The 25,392-nt window shown below is 39.2% G+C and overlaps 2 protein-coding genes across 2 annotated transcripts in view; one reads left to right on the plus strand and one right to left on the minus strand.

Annotated features, from left to right (window-relative positions):
- The window catches only part of tcf7l1a (transcription factor 7 like 1a), a 29,387-nt gene extending 10,862 nt beyond the window's left edge, over positions 1 to 18,525 (plus strand). The window contains exons 4-12 of the mRNA XM_026274332.1: positions 7,962 to 8,045; positions 13,335 to 13,470; positions 13,864 to 13,966; positions 14,139 to 14,222; positions 15,717 to 15,860; positions 15,951 to 16,110; positions 16,521 to 16,628; positions 16,760 to 16,811; positions 17,600 to 18,525. Coding sequence (XP_026130117.1) covers positions 7,962 to 8,045; positions 13,335 to 13,470; positions 13,864 to 13,966; positions 14,139 to 14,222; positions 15,717 to 15,860; positions 15,951 to 16,110; positions 16,521 to 16,628; positions 16,760 to 16,811; positions 17,600 to 18,051 — 1,323 coding nt within the window. The 3' untranslated portion in view covers positions 18,052 to 18,525. The remainder of the gene's footprint in view (positions 1 to 7,961; positions 8,046 to 13,334; positions 13,471 to 13,863; positions 13,967 to 14,138; positions 14,223 to 15,716; positions 15,861 to 15,950; positions 16,111 to 16,520; positions 16,629 to 16,759; positions 16,812 to 17,599) is intronic.
- A 3,849-nt stretch (positions 18,526 to 22,374) lies between these two features.
- Positions 22,375 to 24,835, minus strand: LOC113110248 (caspase-3). Its single transcript, XM_026274333.1, has 4 exons — positions 24,272 to 24,835; positions 23,596 to 23,759; positions 23,192 to 23,318; positions 22,375 to 23,102 (listed from the first exon to the last, which is right to left on the minus strand). The coding sequence occupies exons 1-4, from the start codon at positions 24,621 to 24,623 to the stop codon at positions 22,789 to 22,791; spliced, it is 957 nt and encodes a 318-aa protein (XP_026130118.1). The 5' UTR covers positions 24,624 to 24,835; the 3' UTR covers positions 22,375 to 22,788.
- Positions 24,836 to 25,392: the final 557 nt, after the last annotated feature.

Genomic DNA, 25,392 nt, shown 5'->3' on the forward strand with positions numbered 1-25,392 from the left:
CCTGGAGGGAGGGAAGAGAGACACCAACTTAACCTTCTCAGCTGCTCTCACCATGCGTTGATGTGACTTGTGGCAGGATGCGTTGCAGGCGCCATACCACACACTGATGCAGCTAGTTAGGATGCTCTCGATGGTGCCTCTGTAGAAGGTGCACATGATGGGGGCCGGGGCTCTGGCACTTCACAGTTTGCAGATGAAGTAGAGAATCTGCTGTGCTTTCTTGGCCAGTGCTGCAGTGTTGTCAGTCCAGGAGAGGTCCTCTGTGATGTGCACACCCAGGAACTTGGTGCTGTTCACTCTCTCCACAGTCGCACCATTGATAGTCAGAGGAACATGTTGAGTGTGCACTCTTCTGAAGTCAACAACAATCTCCTTCATCTTCTCCACATTCAGAGAGAGAGATTGTTGTCACTGCACCACCCAGCAAGGCGGCTCACATTGCTACCACTACAGTTGTGTCATCAGCAAACCTAAAGAAGAGGTTGGAGTTGTGTCATGGTGTGCAAGTCGTGTGACGGCAGAGTAGAGAGGAGGGTAGTGGGTGTCGGTGATTGTGTAGGCCTCTGGAGCAGACCGAGACCCCATCTCTTCCACGTGTGTGGAGTTTAGCTCCAAAAATGTGTTCTGCCAACATCAAACAGAAACTCACATTTTATTATTCACAAATGTGAATGGTTTCTTATAGACTTGTTGAAAGTGTTAAATTTCCAATAATTATGTCCTTTACCTTTGTTAATGTTGCACTCCTCAGTTAGTGAAAATTAGTGGCGTGGCATTTGCAGTAGTTACCAAGATCAAATTTATAAGAAACGCAGTATAGAAAATGAGTTTTGTTTGATTTTTAAAATGTCAAAGTTTCGGGACGTAACTGTAGACATTGTCGTCAGCCACAACTCTTCTTGCCTTTGGTGACATTACAATATGATGCTAATGTTCTTAATGTAATTTTCATGTTTTTAGTTTGCAACCCAGGCGCCGGTTAGTCTGGTAGAGTTGTTTAGGTTTTCTACTGTTCTCTTGCGATTGTAAACAATTCCTAGCATCGCATCTCGCTCTCTTTGAAACACACCCACAGTTTGACACAGCCAATGTCGATGGTGCGTTCCCCTAGCCGCCCGGCTCCTAGACCCAACCTTGTGAAAAACCACACAAACACGCTGTGTGTACTTTAAAAAAGGTTACAGCTGCAAGCAGTGAAATCTGGATTGTGTTAGCCCATGCACTGTGATTTATAAATTGTTTCTCAGACCATAAATTCCCACTATAATTGCGCTCCAAGCCCCCTTCCACTCTCCTCACTCTTTCTCTCCCCCCTTCTTTCCCTCTCCGTCTTTCACTCCTTCACCTCCTGTGCTTCCAGACGCACACACGCTCCAGCGGTACATGGTCCGGCACTAATTGTTTGCAGGAGGGAACTGGTTTGACAAGGCAGAAAGTTTTTGAAATTAGGCAGGGCGGTCACAGTTGTGACTCAGGGCTGTACGTTGCAGGTATGGTGTGTCATGCCTCCATATCGCCCCCCTGGACTGTTATTGCACAATACCAGTTGTTAAAGATAAAAGTCATTTAGTGCAGTTTTGCAAATATTTGAATTATTTCCTCTCCTGCATTTAATTGCAGTGATTTTATTTATTTATTTTATTTTCTGAATGCGAATTTCGTTCCCCCAGGCCTCTCGGTGGTAGATTCAAGTTTTATACTTTGCCAGCCAACAGGTTGCAAAAAATAATCCTGTTTATTTACTGTGCCTTCTCTGTATGGAGAAAAGCTTGTCTGTCAACTAATCTGCTTTAAACAAAGAAAACTGCAGTGACTGCTGTTTAAGATCCAATCGGGTGACATGATTTTTTTTTTTGCGCTTTTGTCGCTGGTGAGACTTGTTTTAGCAGGAGGGGTGTATTGGGGAAGGGGTGAAGTTTGAGTTGGTGTGTGTGTGCGCTGGGGGGAGGTAGTCTACCAAGAGAACACAATAAGCTCTTTGTCTTCATTATGCACTTAGCATTTGAGAAAAGGATGAAGGTTTCTTTATTTTACTTTATCTTGAACTGTCGTTAGGACCAATGCACCACATTTGGATCTCTGATTTCAGATGCATATCCTATGCATCACTTAGTCTTATTCAAGTAGAGCCTGCATTGTTGTTGGTCATTTTATTTCTAAGTTATGTTATAATAATAATAATTATTATTATTATTGCAAAATATAGTTATTACCATAAGTTGGATGGATAAGTTGTAGATTACCATATAGCAAGCACTTCTCGGTCATAAAGTGGTTTTGTTATCCCTCTTGGCTGCTTGTGGGTTAACAAGCCCAGGCTGTTCATCGTAAACCTGGGTATAGTTTGGACTGCAGTGTTGTAAGCAGATACCGAAATACTGGAAACCACATAACTGACTTGTAATTGACTTTAAGGAGGGTGGCTGCTTTTCTCTTTTGCAGAAAAACAGAGCTCCCAACAGACAGCTTATTACTTTCTCGTGGTCGTAATTATGTGTTGGGTTTTATTTGACCTACTGTTTTGTCCTGCGCCACAATAACACTCTTATTCCTCACGTTGTCAAGGTTTGCTTGTGCCTTTCTCTTGAAATTATTACAAAGAAATGAATGCATTATGTGGATTTGAAGTATATTTCATGGAACAATGTTATTTTAGCTTGTGCATCCAAAGTGTTTTTGTGAAGAAGAAAAAAGACTGACGGTGTCTCCCAAAGGTAGTTCCTTTTTTTTCTTCTGCAACCAGACGGTTGGTGAATGCAAACTTGGTCTCTGTTGCTGTCCCTAAATGAGCCACATTGCCATGGAAACCCCTGGTCTCCGGATGGCTGACCTCTGAACCAGTTCTTTAAGTAGGCAGTGAATGGAGGGAGTAGTGTTATCAGTGAGGTCACAATAGTATCCATGGGAACTCGGAGAGCAACTGTCAGTCATGAGTCTTTCCTGTTGAGGCTGAAGCCCGGTTCTGTGTGGAAGGCACTGGCTTGATGAAAAGAGGCACTTTAACGCAGCTAATGTAGGCAGGTCAGCCAGTGCCACTGAACTACAGGAACAAACCACAAAAAAGTGCTTCAATGCATCAGGATGATTTGCGCTTGGTTTGGCTTTATAAGCAAAAGTTTTGGAGAATGCACTGAATTTCAACCTAATTTTTCAACAATAATAGCCGATAATTTAACAGATCATAAATGGTATAGAAAAATAGGATGTTTAAATTATACACTATTTTAGAGTTGATTATTTCATTTAACAGTTGATACTTAATAAAAAAAAAAGGTGAACTATATGATAATTACAGTAACTAATCTTATAAATGATTATTAATTATTTTTCAAATCTACAATTGACATTCTTTAAATAAAATAGGTTACAAAATTAGTATTAAACTAAAAAGTTAGCAAAAACTAACTATATATGTATATATATGTATTTATATTTTTTCCAATTTAAATCAGAGATGCATCTCTTATTTAACAATACGACAAACCCTAATATTGCCTTATTATATTGTGCATCCTTAATATTGATGATTATTATTATTAAACTTTAATAACATGACCTTTTTTTGACCTAAAATGAATAATATTTAGTTTCGGGTAATTTCTGTAATGCTGTGGCTTTGGATCCAATTCCTTTTAACTAAATTAGTGTCTGCTGATCCTTTGTACCTAAAAGTTCCCAGAAACTTTCTGAATTACTTCCTAATTTGTTCGGTGGATGAATAGGTGATTTGTTGGTTAAATTTCTGCAATCCAACCACTTATTGTTCCTATAATAAGATAAATCTGCTTTAATGAGCTTCTCCTCCTCTTCCGAGTTTAATCTCTTAAATCAGACTTCATAATTACAACATTTTTTGCTTGTTAATGTTGTTTGTTTTCGTTATTCAAATCTGTTGTTGTCCCATCTAGATCTTTCGTTTATATTTGGAGGCGGTCGAGAATTCCTGTCCTTTGCCCACAAATTAATTTCTAATTAGCACAGATAGGGGTGTCGTTTGCCTATGAATTGTTTACTTCATTATTGGAAACTCTCCCAGCTCTTACACAAACAATAGGCTTGAATGCCGACCTGTGGTGAAGGAGGGCTGGAAACCACCGCCTCTATTGTCTTTCCCTCTGGCGGCAGTGAAAAGAGCAGCGAGAGGTGTCGCTTGCATAAATAAATGCGTCAGGTGATGTCAGACCCCTCTGGCCGCATAAGGGCACTGCCCATAGGCATACATGCACGTAATCCAGAGCCTTTTGTCTGGTTTAACTGTTCTGAAGCTGAGATTTAATAGATTCCTTTGTGTGCCACCAGCTTTCTGCTACATTCTAGTGGAGTGTGTGAGAGTGTGTGTGTGTGTGTGTGTGTGTGTGTGGAATGGGTGGAAACATCATGGAGAAATGTAGGCCATGCTTTGAATGATTGACATGACCTACTTGGCTCCGCCCCATTCCGGATTAGTTTTTTTCTTTCCCTTTTTCCAAGAACATGGTGTTATTTTGTGGAAGTCTTGAGGTTTGAGGTACAGCGTTTAAAATCTCTGGTTGCAGCAGCACATGCCGAGGCTTCCAGATATCTCCTTAAAGAGGTGTCGTCTTCTGTTTGTTTTGACAGAGCGCTTCATTTCGTCTAGCATGTGACTGTCAGGATTGATATTTGTGAAGCTTTAAGTTGTCATAATCCTGTTAAAGATCCCCAACATCTTGGCTCAGCTGTGCAGAAAGCATTTAAGCAGCATTTCAATCTTTCTCTGTGAGCTCTTGACATCAGGCAGACAGCTACAAACTCACTCCAGGTGGATTTATGAAATTAAACCGCACGAACCTGGTTAGAACTGTCTTCTGTCTCAGCCTGCACGAAGTGATGTGACACCAATTTTATTATTTTATTTTATAATTTTATTAGTTATAAGCCAGATTATTATGATGATATTTAGCCATTTTCTTAAGATTATTGGTATCGAGAAAAATTTTTTATTTTATATTTATTTTTATTTTTTTGATATTTGGCCATTTTAAGACTTCTGTGAATAGCAAGAATAAATGTTTTTTACTTTAATGTTGTTTTTTGTGAATGTCAGTATTTAGTACATTTATATATACATACAATTTAAAAATACAACACAATTTAAAAAATAATAATTTAATTGTATTATGTTGGCCACCTTGTTCTCTAAATGTTGCTGTCGGTCTGTATAAAACCCTGGTTGGTGGACCACATCTTTTGAGTTTGCAGAAAAAAAAGAAAAACATTGGCTTTTGGTGGTTATGATTAGGTGCTCTTACATAATATATATGTTTTTTTGTTGTTGTTGATTTTCTTGGCAAAGCTTTGATTATATTATGTTGCTAAGCAGGTCGTCGCTGAAATTTGACATGTATTTTGAGGATTTCGTGTCTGTGCACCATTTCATTTTTCTTGTCAACATGAAGTCAGTGTTGCATATTGATAAGCATCTGCTCCTAGAGTTATGGCTTTCAAATACAAATCCCCAGACCACAAGACTGTTTACTTTGGCCGGTCTCCCTTTGTGTCTCCAGAAAAGCAGTGCGCAGGTCCCTGCAGCCCGGGTAGTCTGAGAGTTTGTGTGGCAAGGCGAAACGGAGATTGTATTTCATGATAGTATGTTAAGTTTTCAGTCAGGTGATGGCGGTTATGATGAGGAAGGTAGATTGTATTATTTCAGTCATCCGTCCACTTTAACTGCATCTGCAAATACCAGAAACAGGGTAAGGCTCCCAACAAGAACTAGACGTTCCTCAGAGTGGTTCCTATCAAAAACCATTCACAGATGCCCTCTGAAAGCCGACCACAGATGTCCCTTTAAGATGGTTCACCTGAAAATGTCAATTGTCATCATTTACTCACCCTTATATCAAACCTGCATGACTGGCTTTCTTCAGTGGAGCACAAAAAAGATATTTTGAGCTGTTTAACATTCGTCAGAATAACACAGAAAACAGGTTTGGAGTGAACTGAGTTCATGTTTAGGTGTACTGTCCCTTTAAGAACATTAATCTTGATTGTCGGGCCAAATTAGATGTTTAACTTGCGACTACCATTTATCAACTCTACTACAGACAACGGAAGGTGAAAGTGAACCCAACATCTTTAATAAACAGGTCACAAGGTCTCGGCTCATCCTGCCAGCTGTAAGGAAACCGTACCAGTCCCTGTTCATAAACTGCTTTTGTTTTCCGCACCACCAAACCCAGCAACCCCGTCCACCGGACCATAATGTCTTTTCCATTTTTAGCCCACAGTCTTATCCAAACTTCCTCACAACAATTCCGCTTGTGATGAATGAAGTTTAAAGTGAGAAACAAAGCCTTATTAACCCCGAACGTGCCACGAAGTTTGATTTTAGGACATGTTTGGGTTACGCAAGATGAGATTTTGTTGTTTAAGTATTGCAGGGTTGGACAATTTAAAACATGTGCCTATACAAGGGTTTACACCATTTTGGTATTATTAGTTAGTGTTGACTATGTGTGCATATCATTGACTGTGAAGCAGTTGTTGCCAAATGTATTTGTTTTAATGAATAATCAGCTTTTGTTTGCATCCATTACATTTAAATATATATTTAAAAAAAAAAATTATGTAAGTATTTAATTTACTGGATTATTAATATTCAGGAATGGTTATTTAATATATAAAATATTTTATTTATCGCAATTTAGGCAAAAATACCCTTATTTTGATAATCTGTTACCATATTTATAAGATTTTGATCATATAGCCCACCCGTAGTATATATGCTTGGACATTGATATATAAGGATTTGTCTATATTTATGTTGTCCCCTAAGTGGAACTATAAATTTGGTTTGTGAAAAGAGTTTTTGAGGTATATATGTTCACTCTGACCGCGGATGCTTTCAGCCCCTAGACTCAAGAGCTTAGATACAGGAATGATGACTCCACAGGAACGTCTGATACGCTTTGACTTCTACACAAACCAGATGACCGAGCCAAGTGGGGAAGCTCCGTGAAGGGATAAAAAAACTAGATTTTATGAATTGCTCCTGAAAATCATAAGCGCTGGATGCGAGGGGCCCCAGAAAAGCCGAAAGGCATCAAACTTTGACACACATACACTGAGCTACGAGGGCTTCCACAATAAACGTCTCCCCCTGTATAGGAAGTCCAGTCGTTCATCACTGCATGCCTCCTCCATGCTCCTTCTCTCATTGCATACCACGCTCACCCTAACAGCGTCATTTCTGCTTTTTTACTGTTTTATAAAGAGGCAAAAATAGAGAAATCAGATCTTTGTTTCTGCTCCATGCATTCTGGGAAGCCCCTGCCTATTCTATTAGTGCGTTATGGGACTTCCTCCCAGCTGTTCCTCATACTAACATACACACATATTATCCATCCAGCTGGGCATTTACTATGCTGGGACTTGCAGTCCAAATCGTATTTAACTTTCACGTTTCGCTCCCTCCCTTGGGCTAGACTGCTCCTGTCCCGGTTCCCCAAACTGTTCCAGCTAATGCTCCCAGGTGCTAAACAGCACTCAGAGTTCATCTCCACAGCTTTCAAATGAATTAAGACTAAGAACAGCTGGATTGCTGGAATCTGTGGATGACTCAGAGGTTCATTTAATGGATTTCTTCCATTCCATTCCATTTAAAATGAATATACCAGGTTACAGGTCTACAGAAATACTTGGGCAAACAACTGTAGCTTCATAAAATGTTCATCCAGGTGCTTAACATGAGTCTGAATTATTTCCTGTGGCAAACATTTATTTAACACTGAGTATTCCTTTAATTCAAAAACTTGACTTTCGACCTGTCTGTCTAAAGTTGGAAAAATCTGGTTTTGGTGAAACAAATTCTTCTTCATCGCTATATGTTTATTAAGCACTTTTTAAGTATAATAGAAGTATTTTTGGTTATACAGTGACATGTAGAAAACCTGGTGCATGTGTTGATGATTTTTTGTGACGTTCTCTTTTGTCCCCTGCAGTATCTACAAATGAAATGGCCACTTCTTGATGTTCCCGGGACGGCAGCCCTTAAAGACTCCAGATCATCAACGCCAGGGCACTTAGTAAGTACATCAGCAACTTCATATTCTGTATAGTTTACAATGCAAACAAAAAATTATTTTGATAAGTTGAGTGTAGACCTTGTGTTGTGATTTTGCATTATATGCATCTTTAGAAAACAAATTCTTTAAAAGGTAACATTTTGATCTGAAACTGTTAAACCTAAAATAAAATATTGCAATATATTGGTATTTAACTGAATAGGCTTGTTTAACTTTCCTTAGGAGCATAGGTACATTGGTGGCCTGCGTAACTTCGTTTCGCAATGAGCATCCGGAAACCGTTTTTCCCACAAAAACATGACTAACTTTTAGCCGAAACCTGGTTTAGGCCGAGGGCTTAAGCTTGTCATTATAAGTGTCAACAAGCAACAGACTTATTTTCATGCCATTCCACCCCCTCCGACTACTCATGTGACCCAACTTTTGACCTGCTACACCCTTTCCAGACACCACAGCGGAGAACCTCAGGAATGCTCGCTCCAAATGGCAGCTAATCCATTCCGGAGACACGTTTTTTTTTTTCACCCTCCAAACATGGAGATTGTCAGCAAAGAATGATTGAGGTTTTGCCACAGTGACAAAGTGATCGCTGACTGTGGGCCGAGCGGAAAGATTAGAGCGTTTGCCCAAGAGATTCCCAAACAGACCTTTGGGTCAGTTCGGTCTAAACGAGAATCCAATTGAAAGTTCTCAGGCCAAAGATTACGATGACCTGATAGTAATACCGGGACACTAAGCCTGTTGTCTCTGTTGTTTTCTCTTTATTTACTTAGCATGTGTTTCATAAAGCGCCTATTATCATGCTTGGGGACTCCAGACTGACTGCAAATATGCAGCGGGGGGATTTCTATCCAATTATACGGAGATGAGTTGACCATTGAAGCCTGTTGATGCTGACTTTGCTTTAACAATCAATATTATGTTGTCCTTAACAGAACGTAGAAACAGTGAATGCTACTGTTTACCCGTCAGAAAAACTGACTTTGCGTCCTCATTAGATGTTAGCATTGGGGATTAATTTCTGGCATGCAGATCTGGGGGAATCTCTTGTGATCGGAGGATTAATTAGAGTCAGTAAATAATTTAGGTGACATGCTAGAGGGTTTATTGTGTTTCTAATGAATGGCAGGGGCTGTTGAAATAACACCAGGCTGCCGAGAGGGTGTGAATGACCTGTGGAAACCATTTCTGTGGCTGCACAGATTGGGTCCAGAAGGCACACATGCTAATAGGGTGAGCCAGAGCGGTCCAAAAGGCTCAATTATTCAGGAACCAGGTTTGTTTAGCATTCCATTGGCATCCCTCTGAATGTGTGCAAGGGGTGATATTGCATCACCAAGCCCACCTCTTCACATCGCCTTCCATACATCAGGATCCAGGCCGCATGAATAATACATCAAACCAGAACAGAGGAGGGGCAGGTGATGTGTGCAGCATTGTGGGAACTTCAGACTTGTCAACCCCTTTGTAAGCTGTTTGTGAGATTTATTTATTCAGTCAGAATCATACAAAAAAGTCCTGTAACAGTGCCGTGGTTCACGTATCAAATAGCAATACTATGGTACTTTGAAATATACCATGGTACAGTTTGATTCCATATTTTTATATATCATGGTTCTGTAAGGAACTGCAAAGAATAACATATTAATGTCCAAAAAACTGTATTATCATGATGTTTTCACATGGTACTACCCATACTCTTCATAGATAGAAAATAAGTTGGATTTCTAGGTACTCTAACTGAATGTCCTTCAGCTTTTCAGTGCATTAGTGCTAAAGTTGATGCTAATCTTTCACAGAAAAAAATACACAACAGATCAAGTTATAGGCACTCAGAGTTTGTATCTGATATGAAATGATATCACAGTGATATCACAAGTGCAAAACCTGGTTCTTAAAACTCACAGTTAGTCGCCATGTTTAGCAAACACTTATATTAGCAACAGCCGATGCAGGAATCACACTTTGGCTAACCAGTACCTAAGCTATTGTCTGTCTCGAAAGCACACTTGCACATTAGGTCTAGTCAAGAAATGGATGGTTTAAATAATTTATTATAAACTAATAAAGTCTTTATCTTGATTCAAAAATCAGATTACAAATGGAAATTCAATTTAAATTGCATGCTAATGGCATTGACAATTGATGTGTCATAGTGAAAGCATGATGTTTGTGCTGATGGGAAAAGTGTTGCGTGTTAATGCAAAAACCAAATCATGTGATTTGAGTTCTTCCATTTAATGCTGTTGTGGCCTTCATTTACATTGTCTGGTAGAGTATGAGGATGTAAATCTAAATGAAACCAGATGCCGACTGATAAAAACCCAGAACATAGTTCCTAATGGAGATGCTAAAATGAAATTCAAAGACATTTATCTGTAAAAAATGGTGATAATTGTAAATTGCGCCCCATTTTTTAGGGATCATATGATTTGGCTCATACTGCTAGTTTTGGCATGTCCTTTCCTCATCCTTCATTTGAATCTGTATTTAGCCTCTCATTCTTCCACTGCTTAAGCAGTTCATTGTGTCTTGATCCCTCTTGCTCAAACGCCTATTTGCTCAGTAACTCAAGTAAGAGATGGAGGAGGTGAAGCCAAAAGAAGAAGAAGAAAAACATTAGGCCACATTTGCTTCTTACTCTACAATGTGCTTGTTTTAGGAGAGCTCCAGTTTTAACAGCTCCATGTGGTGGCACCATCTTTGGGTGGGTTCCTTTGCTAGTGGGCGGAGAAAAGCAACCGATTAATCAGCAGGTGTAGAGCGCTGCCTCTGCATTTTTTGTACAGTTGTGACTTTTGTCGTTTCAAATGGCTACGACACCTCCTTGTGTAGAGTCACTCTAAAGAACTCAAAGAAAACTGTTCAAAAAGCTACAATGCTTGGCTAACTTTAGTTCTGAGTGTCTCATAAAATAATGGCCGTTGAATGAAAGACTGATCTGGCACATTTGGTAAATATGTGCTTGAGAACTCTGGACTCCATGTAATTTAACTATGTGATACAATAGGTGGAACAATGTTTACACAATGACTCACTTTTTCTGTTTGGTGAGGTGTTTTGTCAGCTGTTTTTCACTGCTGTGCTGGTCAGGCGTCTTCTCCTCCTACAGACCAATTTACAAAAGTGGATTTAGGGAGATTTATCATGCTCTGCCCTTGATGAACTACAGGACTTGTTTGAACAAAAGGCAAAAAGATCCAGGTACTTGTTGACAGACCACAATTGAAGAAAAACCCAGTTCTGCCATCTAAAGGTGGATTCCTGCATATTGCAACCTGAAGGGGTGATTTGAGAAAGTGTTGTTGTTATGCCATTGTCCTTACGTTACCGATCCCAGTGACTCAGCTTGCTTATGTCTTCAACCCTTACCATTGAGTTTTTTCCCCCAGTCATTCATTTAGGACTTAAATTGTGTTAATCTGGTGGACACTTCCTTTCTTCTAGTTGTAAAGAGCCCACTCAAACAACAAACAGGAGGACTCGACCAAGTGTTGATATGGATCCTTGGGATGTTTGGAGTCAGCTGGTCCAATCCAGTCCATTTGTAAAGGGGGCGAGGGGCCCAGTCTGGCGGCAGTATACGCTTGGGATGTTGGTGTCGAAGGCAAAACGGCTGGCGTGTTGACACAGCAGAGATTCTTGGCAGTTGGATCGCGAGAGAGAGAGAGACCATTAGCCTCAACAGCTAATAACATAGTGCAGTGGACAAACACGAACTTAGAGGAATAGTGCAAGTTGTCCTCTACCTTTCTTTCTCAATCCTCGTACTGACATATCTTTAAAACAATCTTTTGAAGCACCTTGCAGGGTTTCCTGAAGCCAAGCTCAGCTTGTCTTGGCTAGTGCAATGCTAAATTATGTACAAACACAGAGACAGACTGTCAGACAGATAGATGTAATGAGAAAGGCAAGGAATAGAGAGGCAACCCAAAGATCTGGATGTGTTTGGATTGTGGGAGACGAGAGGCAGTCTTGTCTCAATGCGAGCCTTGTTCATGTTCAGAGTGCTGGTTGGAGCAGAGGTCAAACCCACTGCCTACATAGAGGTGGGGGAAGGTTAGCAGGGAGGAAACAAGACGGCATTCTCCACTTTAGCTCCCTTGTGACATCCTGAGCCAACAAGTACCCCATTCAATCTACGGCTCGCCACCTTGCATTGGCTTGTGTACACATCACAGCAGTGCTGCTTCTGATATTATTATAGTCCTGCTGGTATATTTATGTGGTCAGGGTTCTGGACGCATGCTAGTAAATTATATGCTAATATAGGTTCCTCCAGTATTCCTGCAACTTCTATTGACTATGTGCTAAAATGATGAGTTATTATTGTGGTAAACCTATCGAAAGTTTACCTCAATTTAATAGCAAGATTCTCTTCAAACAGCTGGTATGTCAATATGTTAGTTGTCCTGAAAGAGAAAACTGTGTAGAGGTTTGCTAATGCTCACTATAATGTACCCCTTTCTGGAAATCTTAGAATATGAAACTGAAATGTGGAATGGAGCTTGCTTTGCTTAGAATTTTCATTCATGTACTTGCAGCACTCAAAGGTAATATTTCCTTTTAAAAATCACATTAGCCTAGCTCCAGGGGTAGCCAGCCCTGCTCCTAGGGAGTTGCCTTCCTGCAGACTTCAGTTCCAATTTTGCTCCAACAAGATTTTAAGTAAACCTGAAGACCCAGATTAGCTGCTTAAGGTGTGTTTATTTGGAGTTGGTGTTGAACTCTGCAGAATCATAGCTTTTTCAGGAGTGGGCTTGCCTGTCAGTTTCCAAAATTGTGCTGCCTTAACAATCTCAAAAGTCATCCTGATCTGTTAAAATATTTCCAACCTTCCTTGAGAAGCACTGAAGGGTTTGTTACAACAGGTGCCACCGTTGGCCGCCTCTTGTGGCAGATGTAGTAAACAAGATCACTGCCACTTCCCTTCACATTCCAGGCCTGTGTTAGCGTTGATTATGGCAAGTGGCATCTGGAAACATCTTTCTCTTGTTGCTAATATGCTACATGAGAGAAATGCCTGCTAAGGGTGCTAGATGTGATTTCTCCCACCCCCTATGCTACCGGTCAAATGCCCAACTGGTGTTTATTTTCCTTTGGGAGAAGTAGGGAAAAGTAAACTCTGCTGCCGAAACCCATTGTTCTTTAAAACTCTCTGGCACCGTTCACGAGTAATGAGCCCTAATGGCTATTTTCTTCTTTTCGGTTGACTTTTTGGTTGTTTAAACATGCACTTATTTCATTCCCCCTCCCTCACCTCTTTCTTGTTCTCATTTGGTTTTTCAGTCCAATAAGGTTCCAGTGGTACAACACCCCCATCATGTTCATCCCCTTACGCCGCTGATCACCTACAGCAATGAACACTTCTCCCCTGGAACACCTCCCTCTCACCTCTCGCCGGAAATTCTTGACCCAAAGACAGGTAAGTGCCACCAACAGCAATCTTCAGATGCATTTGCTAAAGCTTAGAGAAAGTAGTATGATCCGGAGATGCTGAGTCATGATTTGTTTTGATGGGGTTTATTGCAATAATATGGGGAGAGAAGTAGTTACAGGTTAAGTTTGTCACTATTTAAGCCACTAGTGGCGCTAAATGCAATTGCAGTCATATTTTTTTTTATCTGCCTGACTAAACCAGTGTTGAGATTTTTGGGGCAGAACTATCTATTTGCAGTGCAGTGGTAGACAAAGGGGTAGTGTTTGAAGACTATTTTGCACTTTGATTTGGTGCCAGTTGCAGCACAGAAGTCCACCCTTACATTGACTTTTCTTAATATTTGTATTCAGTTTTCATAATCATCTTTTGTTTCCTCAGGCATACCAAGGACCCCTCACCCTTCAGAGCTGTCTCCATATTACCCTCTCTCTCCTGGGGCAGTTGGACAGATCCCTCACCCTCTAGGATGGTTGGTTCCTCAGTAAGTCTGAACCCTGTGGCCTTTAAATGCATAACTTCAACCTTATTTCACCCATGCAGATGGCATTATGAAGTTTGTTGCTACTTTTAAAACTTCTTCTAGCAAAAAGAGCATCTGTTCGTCCCTGATTTTGCTTTAGCCAGTTGTTTGAGTGCTGTTTTTCTATCTTCAGGCAAGGCCAACATATGTACTCCATCCCTCCTGGGGGCTTCAGACACCCCTACCCTGCACTCGCCATGAACGCCTCCATGTCTAGGTATGTAACAGAGGGCAAGACCTTCTTTTCTGCACCAACATTCTGATTTATAGTTAAACTCGTATCTATTAATAGACATGAGATGCAGACAGCGTAATTCCTCCCCAAAGGCTCCGAGAAGAGTTAGTACAGGAAACTGCTGATGTATTTCTTGCTCAAAAATGGTGCCTTGATACCTCTCTTTCTCTTTCAACTCCGTGCCATGTTCCAGAAAGGAAATCTTTTGAAATGCAACAGAGTTTGTTTTATCTGGCTCAGATAAAAGTAAAACTTAATCGTCAATGTTCAACACTAATAACAAAATTATTAGATAACTCGGAAAAGTTTGTTTAGCGTGCCATTTGGTTTACAAAATGGTGTTAAATAATGGTCATATGCATGCAAATCCAACCAAACTTATTTTAGTTAGTGTTAGTGTTGCAGAAGGGTGTAAGATATTTATTTTTTCACTCTCTACCATATCACTGTAGATATGCTAGCTATTATATGGAAGTAGCACTTCTTGAAGCTCTCCATGAATAGAAACTTCTCTAATGCATGATTTCATCATATTCTTTCCTTTCAGTTAATGCTTAAAAGTTCCTTAGGTTGCTAGATGAGTTCAGTTTTCATACGTCAGTGTGAAATCTCGCTGTCTTTTAATCTTCCACTATTGCATTCACGCTTCTCTTATGACTGTGCACCTTTTGTTGGTCTGTAGCAGAAGAGAGATCTCTTTCTTCTCTGCATTCATTTTGTGGTACAGTGAAGTGCTATATTCCAGTAGAAATGTGTTTTTACCAGTGTGCAAATCACAGATCGCAGCACAGTTTTCCCCCCTCTTCTGTGAAAATGACAATGCTGCTATTGTATTAGTTGTTATGAATCTGAAAGTCTAGAGTAGAAGATTTTTCCAGATGCAGCTACCTAGGATAGTCTCTCTAGTGTGATGATATCTCTCTCTCTCTCTCTCTCTCTCTCTCTCTCTCTCTCTCTCTCTCTCTCTCTCTCTCTCTTTTTCTCTCTCTCTCTCTCTCTCTCTCTTTTTCTCTCTCTCTCTCTCTCTCTCTCTCTCTCTCTTTCTCTTGCTGTCATTTGCATATATTTTTATCTATCTATGTATCTAACTATTTATCTATCTGTCTATCTGTGTATGTATCTGTCTGTCGTTTGCATATATTTATTGTCTGTCTATCTATCTATCTATCTATCTATCTATCTATCTATCTATCTATCTATCTGTCTGTCTGTGTGTCTATCTATCTATATATCTTCCTTTTATTTGATCATTCTCTTTATCATTCTTCCTATTATTTTACCAAACTATTGTTCTCTCTATCATTCTATAAATCATTCTGTCATTCTCCATCTCTTTCTATCTGTCATTTCCTATCATTTTATCTTTTTGCCGATCTAATTATCTACGATTCTATCCATATCTATACCTTCAATATCTGATCTATCTGTTTATTTGTTACTGTCTCTTATTGACTGTGAATCTGTCTTTCTCCCCAGTCTGGTATCCAGTCGCTTCTCTCCTCACATGGTGCCTCATCCTCCTCATGGCCTGCACCAGACGGGCATCCCTCACCCCGCCATTGTGTCACCTGCCATCAAACAGGAGCCCAGTGCCAACAACGGCAGCAACTCGACACACGGGTGAGTCTCTGTCCTCCATTACTCTCTCGCCGTCATTTCTCTGCTCTTCTCCAACTGACGTCGTCTTTGCCTCCATCTGTGTACGTACAGAAAGCCCTCGGTGCCTGTGAAAAAAGAGGAAGAGAAGAAGCCTCACGTCAAGAAGCCCCTAAATGCCTTTATGCTCTACATGAAGGAAATGAGGGCCAAAGTAGTGGCCGAATGCACCCTGAAAGAGAGCGCAGCCATCAACCAGATCCTGGGCAGGAGGGTGAGCGCTTACAACTCCATTACGAGAGGAGCTGAGATGCATTAGTGTGTCTCTCTTCATCTTGTCTTAAAGGAACAGTTCGCCTAATAATGGAAATTACCATCATTTACTCACCCTCATGTCATTCCAAACCTGCACAAAAGGAGATATTCTGAAGATAGTGCTGGTCGCTCCATTCCATGCAATTACAACAAATAAGTGCCGGAGCTATCAAAAAGCACAATAGGAGTGGTCCATATGACTTGCACACTTTTGAAATCTTTCCTTTTGTGCATGAGAAATAAACTCATTTGGGTTTGGAAATTGATAAGGGTGAGTAAATGATCAAATAGTACATTTTTGGGGGTGAACGATCCCTTTAAGGAACGAAAAAGGAGGGAGATTTGACCATATGTTCTTTTTTTCCGCAGTGGCACTCTCTGTCACGTGAGGAACAGGCCAAATACTACGAACTCGCCAGGAAAGAACGGCAGCTGCACTCTCAGCTTTATCCGGGCTGGTCTGCGCGAGACAACTACGTAAGTGAGCCCAGAATGCAGAGTTTAACGCAAATCATGTGGGATTCGGAGTCCTCCATTGTTTTTGGCAGCCAGGGGAGTTTTGCTTAATCAAACACATCTAATTTGCTCCAAATCATGTCTGTCCGCAGGGAAAGAGGAAGAAACGGAAGAGAGAGAATAAACCTGATTCCCCACAAGAGAGTAAGTGTCACTGGACATCTGGATTTCTTTCTCAATTCTCTGTACGCATGATCTTTTGCTCAACTTGAGCTTTTTTTCTTCCAGCATCCCTGTTGGTCCGATCATTCAGCTCATAGATCATGTTCAGTTCAATTTTGACATTAGAAGTCAGATGATGGACATTTTAGCTTTTAACTGGAACCTTTTTTCAAGAAACAGTTAATTTACTCAACCTCATGTTTTTCCAAATCTGACTTTCTTTTTTTGTGCATGTATGTGTTTTTTAAATAATTTGTGAGCAAATGAGAGTAATTTTTAGCAGATATTTAATCGTAGATTTTGTATTTTTATGAAAATCATTTAATTTAGTCACTATTTTTCATATCATAATCATCAATGTTGGTCAATTTCTTGACTGATATGTCTAAATTTAGTTGATTTTTTTTTAAGAAAATTATGTTTTCTGTTGAAAAACTGCAAGGATAATTATTCAATTAAATATTTACCACTGTTAATTAATTATTATTTATATACTCTTATAGCACTGATATTTTGAATCAGATTTTTATTCATTTATTTTTGTCAGATTTTACTTTAGTATTATTAGTTTTAGTATTTGTATTTTAAAAATTTACATCAAGCTGTAACTATATATTTATTTTTTATTTTAATTTTAGCACTTCGCCATAAATTATTTTTATTATTTTTTAGTTATTTGTCAAGGTAATATTTTTAATTTGCATAAATGTTTTCTGATCTTAAATCCCAGTCATGTAGTATATTTAACCCTGCTCCTCTCTCGTCTGCAGGTAACTTCTCACCCCAGCTCAAGAAGCAGTGCGTCCCGTACCTGCCATCGGAGAAAATGTGTGACAGCCCTACCTCCTCTCACGGCAGCATGCTGGATTCGCCCGCCACACCGTCAGCCGCCCTGGCATCACCGGCGGCCCCTGCGGCCACTCACTCAGAGCAAGCTCAACCCCTGTCCCTCACCACCAAACCGGAGGGCAGAGCCCACCACCCCCACTTCCCCCTGCAAGGGAAAGCCCCGGGCTCCAGCTCCAGCTCGACTTCCTCTTCCTCGTCCACCTCCAGCGCCTCCCATCCGAGCATCTCCCTCCTGACCCGCCCCATCCCGTTCACCACCCTGCCTCCCTCCCTCCTCTCCCCGTCCTCACCTTTCCACCAGGCAGCCCTACATTCCCATCATGCCTTGCTGCAGACACAACCTCTCTCTCTGGTCACCAAATCAGTGGAGTGAATGAAAAAAAAACGACAAACTTTTTACACTTGTATATTGCTTTGTTTTTTACATTTTTATAGATATTAGACCAAGTTTTTAAGGTAGAATGAAAAGGAATAATTATTGGTCAATATTTGACCACCTCTCTACTTTTCTTTTCTCTTTGAAACAGTTTTTTTTTTTTTTTTTTTAAATGGCCTTTTTCCAACGTGATTCTCCAATGTTGCTACTTGTATAAAAGACAAATGTATAAAGGTTACTCTTCTTTTTATTGTTTTTTTTTAAGCCGTACTTGACAAAATACAATTTGTAGTTTTAGTTCATTTCAATCTAATGGTAGTTAGGAGTTTGATTTTTCATTACTGCATTCTCTCCCTTTTTTTTACTTTTTATTTTTCTTCTTTCTTTTGGTACCACCTCACCCTGTTCCTAACCCTGTGTGTGTGACTCTCCTGAGACTCCATAGCTAATAAACCTCAAGTTATGTCTAAAGGCTGCATTGTGTTTTTTGGGGGGTGAAGAAGCTGCATGTGATGACTACACAATGTGATAATGCAACATAGATCTTCTGAATAGAGGCAGTATCACACACACTGGCAGTGTTCATTTATCTAATTAGAGCTCGTGAAGTGGTGTGTGTGAAATGCTGGCACTCATAATGTGCACAAACTAAATTATATTATTCATTGTTGGCGTAAAACACAGCTTCTCAAAGAAAAAAAATGCACACTATGATGTTATCCTGGTAAAAGTAGTCTGGGAGAGCAAAATAATGAAAAATGTGACCCTGGACCACAAAACCAGTCTTAAGGGTCTTTTCTTTTATTATTATTCTGAAATGCCACTATTTGAAAAATATAGAATCTGAGGATGCAAAAAAAATCTAAATATTGAGAAGATCGCCTTCAAAGTTGTCCAAATTAAGTTCTTAGCAATCCATATTACTATCTATCTTTATTTAATATCCTAATGATTTTTGGCATAAAAGTTCAATAGATAATTTTGACCCATACAATGTATTGTTGGCTATTGCTACAAATATACCCCTACTACTTATGACTGGTTTTATGGTCCAGGCTCAAAAATAGACATTTAAGGTAAAGGTGAAATCAAAATTTACCTTATTTACTTTTTAAAAAAATATGTTTTTGGTTTTAATGTGCTCAGTTCAGGTGGTTATTGCAAAGAAAAAAACAGATATCCATATATTTCTTTTTAATATATATATACGGTGTTGATCTGGCAAATGGTGTTTGGGACAGACATTATTTTGACTACACTGGTTTACTTTATTGACAGGCTTGTAAGATAGAAATGTAACCAAATGTTCTAGTGATTTAAAGTGAGCTTTCAGTGATGATGAGGACACGGGAACATACTGTTTTCAGAAGGCTGTAAATAAGCAAGTTTGCAAACTCGGTCACAATTGTAAAAACCGTGTCCAGAATCAAATATTCTACGTGTTTACAGCACAATTATCCATGGTTTGACACACTGCCACTGTTTTTTAACGAAGAGGCATGGAAAGCCAGTCCTCTGAGATCTCATTAGCTATTTCAATTAGCAAACGGCATGGAAGGGTAGGTTATGGGTTTCGGTGGCCCCTGGGATGCCGACGGCTGCCAGGAAGGAGCAATTAGGCCTCACGGAGGAGACGGAGTGACCAACTAAAACACACATAGGTACAGATAAGCCCTGACGGATGACAAACAGCATTGCTCACGGTCCGCTCTCAAGGAAACTGCTGAAGCCCATAATTTCGAGATGACCAGGACAGTTCAATTGTGGTTGTTGTGGTGAGTTAAAATCACATTCCAGACGAAGGGACAGTTCACCAAGACACACTCGAGGTGCTAAGAACGGCTGAAGTAGCATTCAGTCACTGTTTCGCACGCTATGTTTTATGTTATGAAATTGGCTCCTTGATTTAGTTTTGTGAGTAGCTATGATTATGTGATTTACAGATTTAGTGATTGTATCTGATAGTAAAACCAGAGTTTATGATTAATATGTTTGATTTATGTGACCCTACACCACAAAACCAGTCATACGGGTCAATGTTTTTGAAATTTGAAAATTATACATCTTATGAAAGCTGAATAAATAAATTGTGCAAATTAAGTTCTTAGCAATGCATATTACTAATCAAAATTAAGTTTATGGTAGGAAATTTAAAAAAGATCTTCATTCAACATGATATTTACTTAATATCCTGATGGTTTTTGGCATAAAAGATAATATGATAATTTTGACCCATACAATGTATTATTGGTTATTGCTACAATATACCATGCTACTTATGACTGCTTTTGAAGTCCAGGGTCACAAATAGCCTACCATGTCTCATAATGTTTGTGTTTACTTCCCCATGGCAGTAACCCACTACATCACAAGATAAACAACAACAAAGTATGTCTTTGAATGTATTTCATATATGAATATATGCTCAGAATCTGCAACAACTATAATATCAGATTTGAATGTCTCAGATATGAATGAAAACTAAATACTACGTTTTAAAAATCTAGAAGTGATTAGGTTTTGAACACAAGCTTTGAATGAATTAATAACACACTTACAAAGGCTATACATACATACATAAATGTCTGGATCCAACAAGAAATTGAAACCAATACAATTTGGGCAGTGTGGTACTAAGAAATTATGCTACAGCCATACAGTGGATAGATAGATAGATAGATAGATAGATAGATAGATAGATAGATAGATAGATAGATAGATAGATAGATAGATAGATAGATAGATAGATAGATAGATAGATGTTGTACATTAGAAATTAATATTACGGACACCGCCCCCTAGTGACAGATATTAATATATTATTGTCGTGTCAGTCGAGCTAAATGCGTTCTGCCAGCAGATGGCGCTGTTGTCTTCAGTCCCTTTGAAACGAAACCGGGGCTAGTTGTCACACAGTCCCGGGAAGGTATCTCACGGTAGGATTGTTTTGTTTTGCTCATTTATATTTCCGTATTGAGACACAAACCTTGAAATCTTGGCTACAGAAAAACACGTTCACCTTTGTTGCCCAAAATGAAATATACACTTAAGCACACGTCTTGTGTCTCGTGGCATGATGTCACGGGTTAATTGTCACAGTTGGCACCTACAGCAGTCAGTCAGTTCAGGTTTATATTGTATGTGTAGATTTATCGTGAGAAAATTAAGCCAGAATACATCCTCCCTTTTTTTTTTTTTTTTTTTTTTTTAATTATCATAACTAAAAACAATAAACTCTTCGAGCATAGAAACTGTTCATCTGTGTATATTTATAGGGGCAAAAACCCTCCAGTGCTCGAGAGAAATATGTTCATATGGATTCTGGCATCAGCATTTGTGCTCAGCAGACCGTGTGCACTGATGAAATCCTGCACGTCTGGATCTGCTGTAACTCCACATGCATTCATGTGATTTCATTCATTCATGTGATTTCATTCATTCACGTGATTTCATTTATTCATGTGTAATCCTGTACACACCTTCAGTTACAGTAAATATGTCAGGTGCAAAGTGTGACTACCATAACTTAATCTGAGTCACAGACAGATGAACCTTTCTTCCAGTTTTATTTTAAACTCAAAAAACATATGCTCAACAATTTTAGCACATTCGTTTTCTCTGAAATCATCAGGAATACAATAAAATCGAGCATTGCGTTAGTTCAGTCAGGTCACATTAGTCACCCTTGCATCAGCTGACAGTCAGCTGTTCCTGACATGTACCAGTCCAGTCTTGACACCTATCACCTGCGGTCTATTTAAATTCCCATTCTCCAGCGTCTCTTCCATCGCATTGCTGCTTGCAATTAACTCCTTCCTCCAACCCCAACTGAACCAGTAATCCGATCTTACTTGTTCTTTCTTTACAGTGTCTTCATCGGAAGCAGTCTCTATGACATTTTGTTTACAACTCATGCAATTGTAAATTGTAATTATGTATGCTTATAATGGTTCTGTTGTGTACCACAGGGCCAGGGGGTTTGTCTTGCTGCTCTCCCCTCTCTGTCCAAGCATGGCTGCATGGACAGGCGTGTTGTCCAGAACATAACCATACCGCCAACACTAACTGTATGCAATTATAATCATCATATACTTGACGGAAGTGGTCGTTGTCGTTTTTCATTCATATCTTTAGAAAGAAATGTATACTTTTAAGCAAGGACACATTGAGTTGATCAAATGTGACAGTTTCTTTTCCAAAAAAAAAAAAAAATATATATATATATATATATATATATATATATATATATATGGGTTTTCTATTCATACAAAAATCCTGAAAATTATTATTTTATTAAGCAGCTGTTTTATGCATTGATAATAAGAAGAAATGTTTCTTGAACACCAAAAGAGTATTTGAATGATTATAATATTTTGTGGAAATAAAAAATAAGATCATATGATAGAAAGCAGCTATTTTTGATCAAATAAATGTAGCCTGGGTCAGCATTAGATACTTCATTCAAAAGCATTTTTTTATGACCTCAAACCTTTGAACAGTAGTGTATCTTGAGAATAAATAGGTTATATGCATAATGAGGTAGCAATGGCAAAAACACATGACACATAAATGGAGAACTAAAAATGTGACCTGCAACTTTCCCAACCACTCACTTCCTGCTGGACATGAAACTTTACGTGTCATGACGTCACTTTATTCATTAGTCTCCTGTGAGATACTTTGAGAGATGCTATAGAAGAGTTACATTAATCCGTTATTCCAGTCAGTCTCTGTTCAGCTGATGGAGCTCTTCCGTGATCGACTGGGTTCATCGATGAGCTGCGTGGCTGCAAAGCTCAAGCTCAAATCTTCTGCCGCTGCCATCTTTCTGAACGGGAAAACCTCTCTGGTAAAGCGGGTCACAAAGCAGGGCATCTGTTTCTTGCCACCCAACTCTTTCCCCCTGGATTCAAAGTTGTAGGCCACCTGGAAGTTTATCCGAGTCAGGAGTCTCGTGATCTCCAGATCTGGACCTCCTTCCTCTTCTAGCAGCTTACAAAAGGTTTGAATCAACTCTGAGCCCAGAGGATGCATGAATGCACCGTAACCTAGAAAACAAATGAACGTGAGTGAAGAACTGAAGAGTTTGGGACTTTACAAACTATGCAAACAATGTGATGGAGTTCATAAATCAGACCTGGAGATGTGGCGTACATGACTGCTGTGTCAATAGGGATGGAAAACAGCTCAGACACCCCGTCCTCTTCCTCTGAGAATGAAGAGTCGACCTCCACACCTTCATCCAACCCATGCCCTCGACAAGCCTGAGGAGCAGAAAGATATGATCATCAGAAACATTTAGTTACTAGCTTTAAGAAACATCGCATGGATTTATTTGATGAGTAGCCATGCAATAAACAGAGGAAAAAACTCAAAAATATTCAAACATTCAAATTCAAAACAACATTTTTAGGCTTTAAATGAACAAACAGTACCAGAGAGTCAAAGGACTTCTAATGTAATATCAACACAGCCATCAATATTTGCTGAAGTAGGATCTTAAAAATGGTTTGTCTGTGAGAAAGGTTTCACAAAATGTACCTGAATCAAGAAAAGCTTGCTCTTGTCTGCCATTGACGGACCTCCAAAGTAGCTGTAGATCTCAGCCAGTTTCACAGCACGTCCGTCAGCTCCGAACACAACACCCTCCTCACCGTGACTGGATATGACGCCCACAAAACAGTCTTTGACCGTCTTCTTGCTCGCTGAGGATGGAGGCAGATAATTTGTTAAAGTTAGTGATGTGTAATTTAATATAATGGACCAATTGTACATGTGTCTAACAAGCTGTCATTGTTTGTGGTCACAATCTGATTTATTCATGCTGCATATTGTGTTCAGATTTGAGTATGCATGACTTTAAGTCATCAACTAGTAGTTTTATTAATCATTCACTCATTCATTTCTGATTATAGCAACATCCTCAAAACCCAACACGAATCTTCTTTTCTTTGCATATTAAAAGGTTATTTTTCATAATGTTTAAAGAGTTTGCGCCAGAGATAAATTGTTTAATCTTTGCCTGCTGATAAATGAGGATGGTGTTATTAACAAGCGTGGGACTTTGGCACCAATAAATGAGCTTATGTAACATGTTTTTAAGAAACTCAAGAGAGAGAGAGAGAGAGAGAGAGAAAAGCATTGCAGATGTGAAACATGAATTCTGCTTGGAAATAATAATAATTATTTTTTTTAATTATTAGACTACATATCTTACCTTCTTTAAATGCTTCATAGATTTCATCTGCTTCGATGTCTATTCTGATTTCCACAGAGAAGCCAAGCTTGCTGAGGGTTTTGTGAAGTCTTTGAGTGTCTTTCTTCGCACCGTTCCTGTTGTTCAGACCTGCACCTGGATAGAAGCTCTCCACAGACACTATCAACGCCCTGTTCTTCATTCTCTTGTTTGCTGACAAAGGAATTTTACAAGACATCGTTTTCTCTTCAGTCAAACACTGAGGTGTAATGTGGTCACAAACTGTGTGAGAATAAGGAGAGCCTACTTTATGAGTCTGACTGATCATCTGTCTCTCATGCCCTATATGGAGTTTCCTCCCATTTTCTGTCATCAGTCTGATCTACGCAACACTGGCAATTCCTTGACTATCAGAAGCTTCATCTTTAGCTTATAAAAAGGCAATTTACTTCATTTGTAGGTGTATTTATCTTCCAACTAACCTGCAATGGTTTGTCAGTAACTGAGAATGTAAGGAAAGTGCATCGCAACAAAAATAAAAAAAGGAAAATAGATTTTCTTTCAGTAAATAATATAATTCAGATGTATTTATTAGACATCCAGACATCAATTAAAATTGTATATGATTACTGTTTTGATTTTTTACATTAAAATAATAGCCTACTTCTTATTTATGTATATATGGTGAGAGAGAGGGAGATTATATATATATATATAGTATCAGATTTGCTGTTCTCTGTTCATTGTGCCACATCATAGAGTCTTAATATATTAGTTTCTGCTTGCTTTACCGTTTTAAGAGAAATCACAAAACCTTTTAGGGTGAGATCGCACACCTTTATTTGTACCTAGAAAGGGCGGATATGCGTGTACACAGTAGACAGACGGCATGATTTACAACTCAGCGTTGTGTCAGCAACAATAGTTCTGCAATCGTGTTCTTTCCACAGAAGTTCAGCTTCAGCTGTAGGCTATGGGAAGGCTAAAGAGCACAGGGATTATTAGCATAAAACAGCACGATGTGCTTTTCTTATTGTGTGTTTACTTAGTGTCAATAGTTTTTCAAGTTTCTTAGTGACAGTTTTCATATTCAATATGTAAACTGTTGTTTAGACCAAAACAGGGTTGCCAGGTTTTCACAA

The sequence above is a fragment of the Carassius auratus genome, chromosome 10, assembly GCF_003368295.1.
Source record: "Carassius auratus strain Wakin chromosome 10, ASM336829v1, whole genome shotgun sequence".
Lineage (NCBI taxonomy): Eukaryota > Metazoa > Chordata > Actinopteri > Cypriniformes > Cyprinidae > Carassius > Carassius auratus.

Bases quoted from the DNA above. Each gene is read 5' to 3' on its own strand.
- LOC113110248 (XM_026274333.1), bottom strand. From the start codon at position 24,623: ATGACAGAAAATGGGAGGAAACTCCATATAGGGCATGAGAGACAGATG. The intron at 23,760-24,271 runs GTAAGATATGTA...CTCCATCCTCAG, and splicing joins CTATGAAGCATTTAAAGAAG to CGAGCAAGAAGACGGTCAAA. The intron at 23,319-23,595 runs GTACATTTTGTG...TCTGCTCCTCAG, and splicing joins GCAAGCTTTTCTTGATTCAG to GCTTGTCGAGGGCATGGGTT.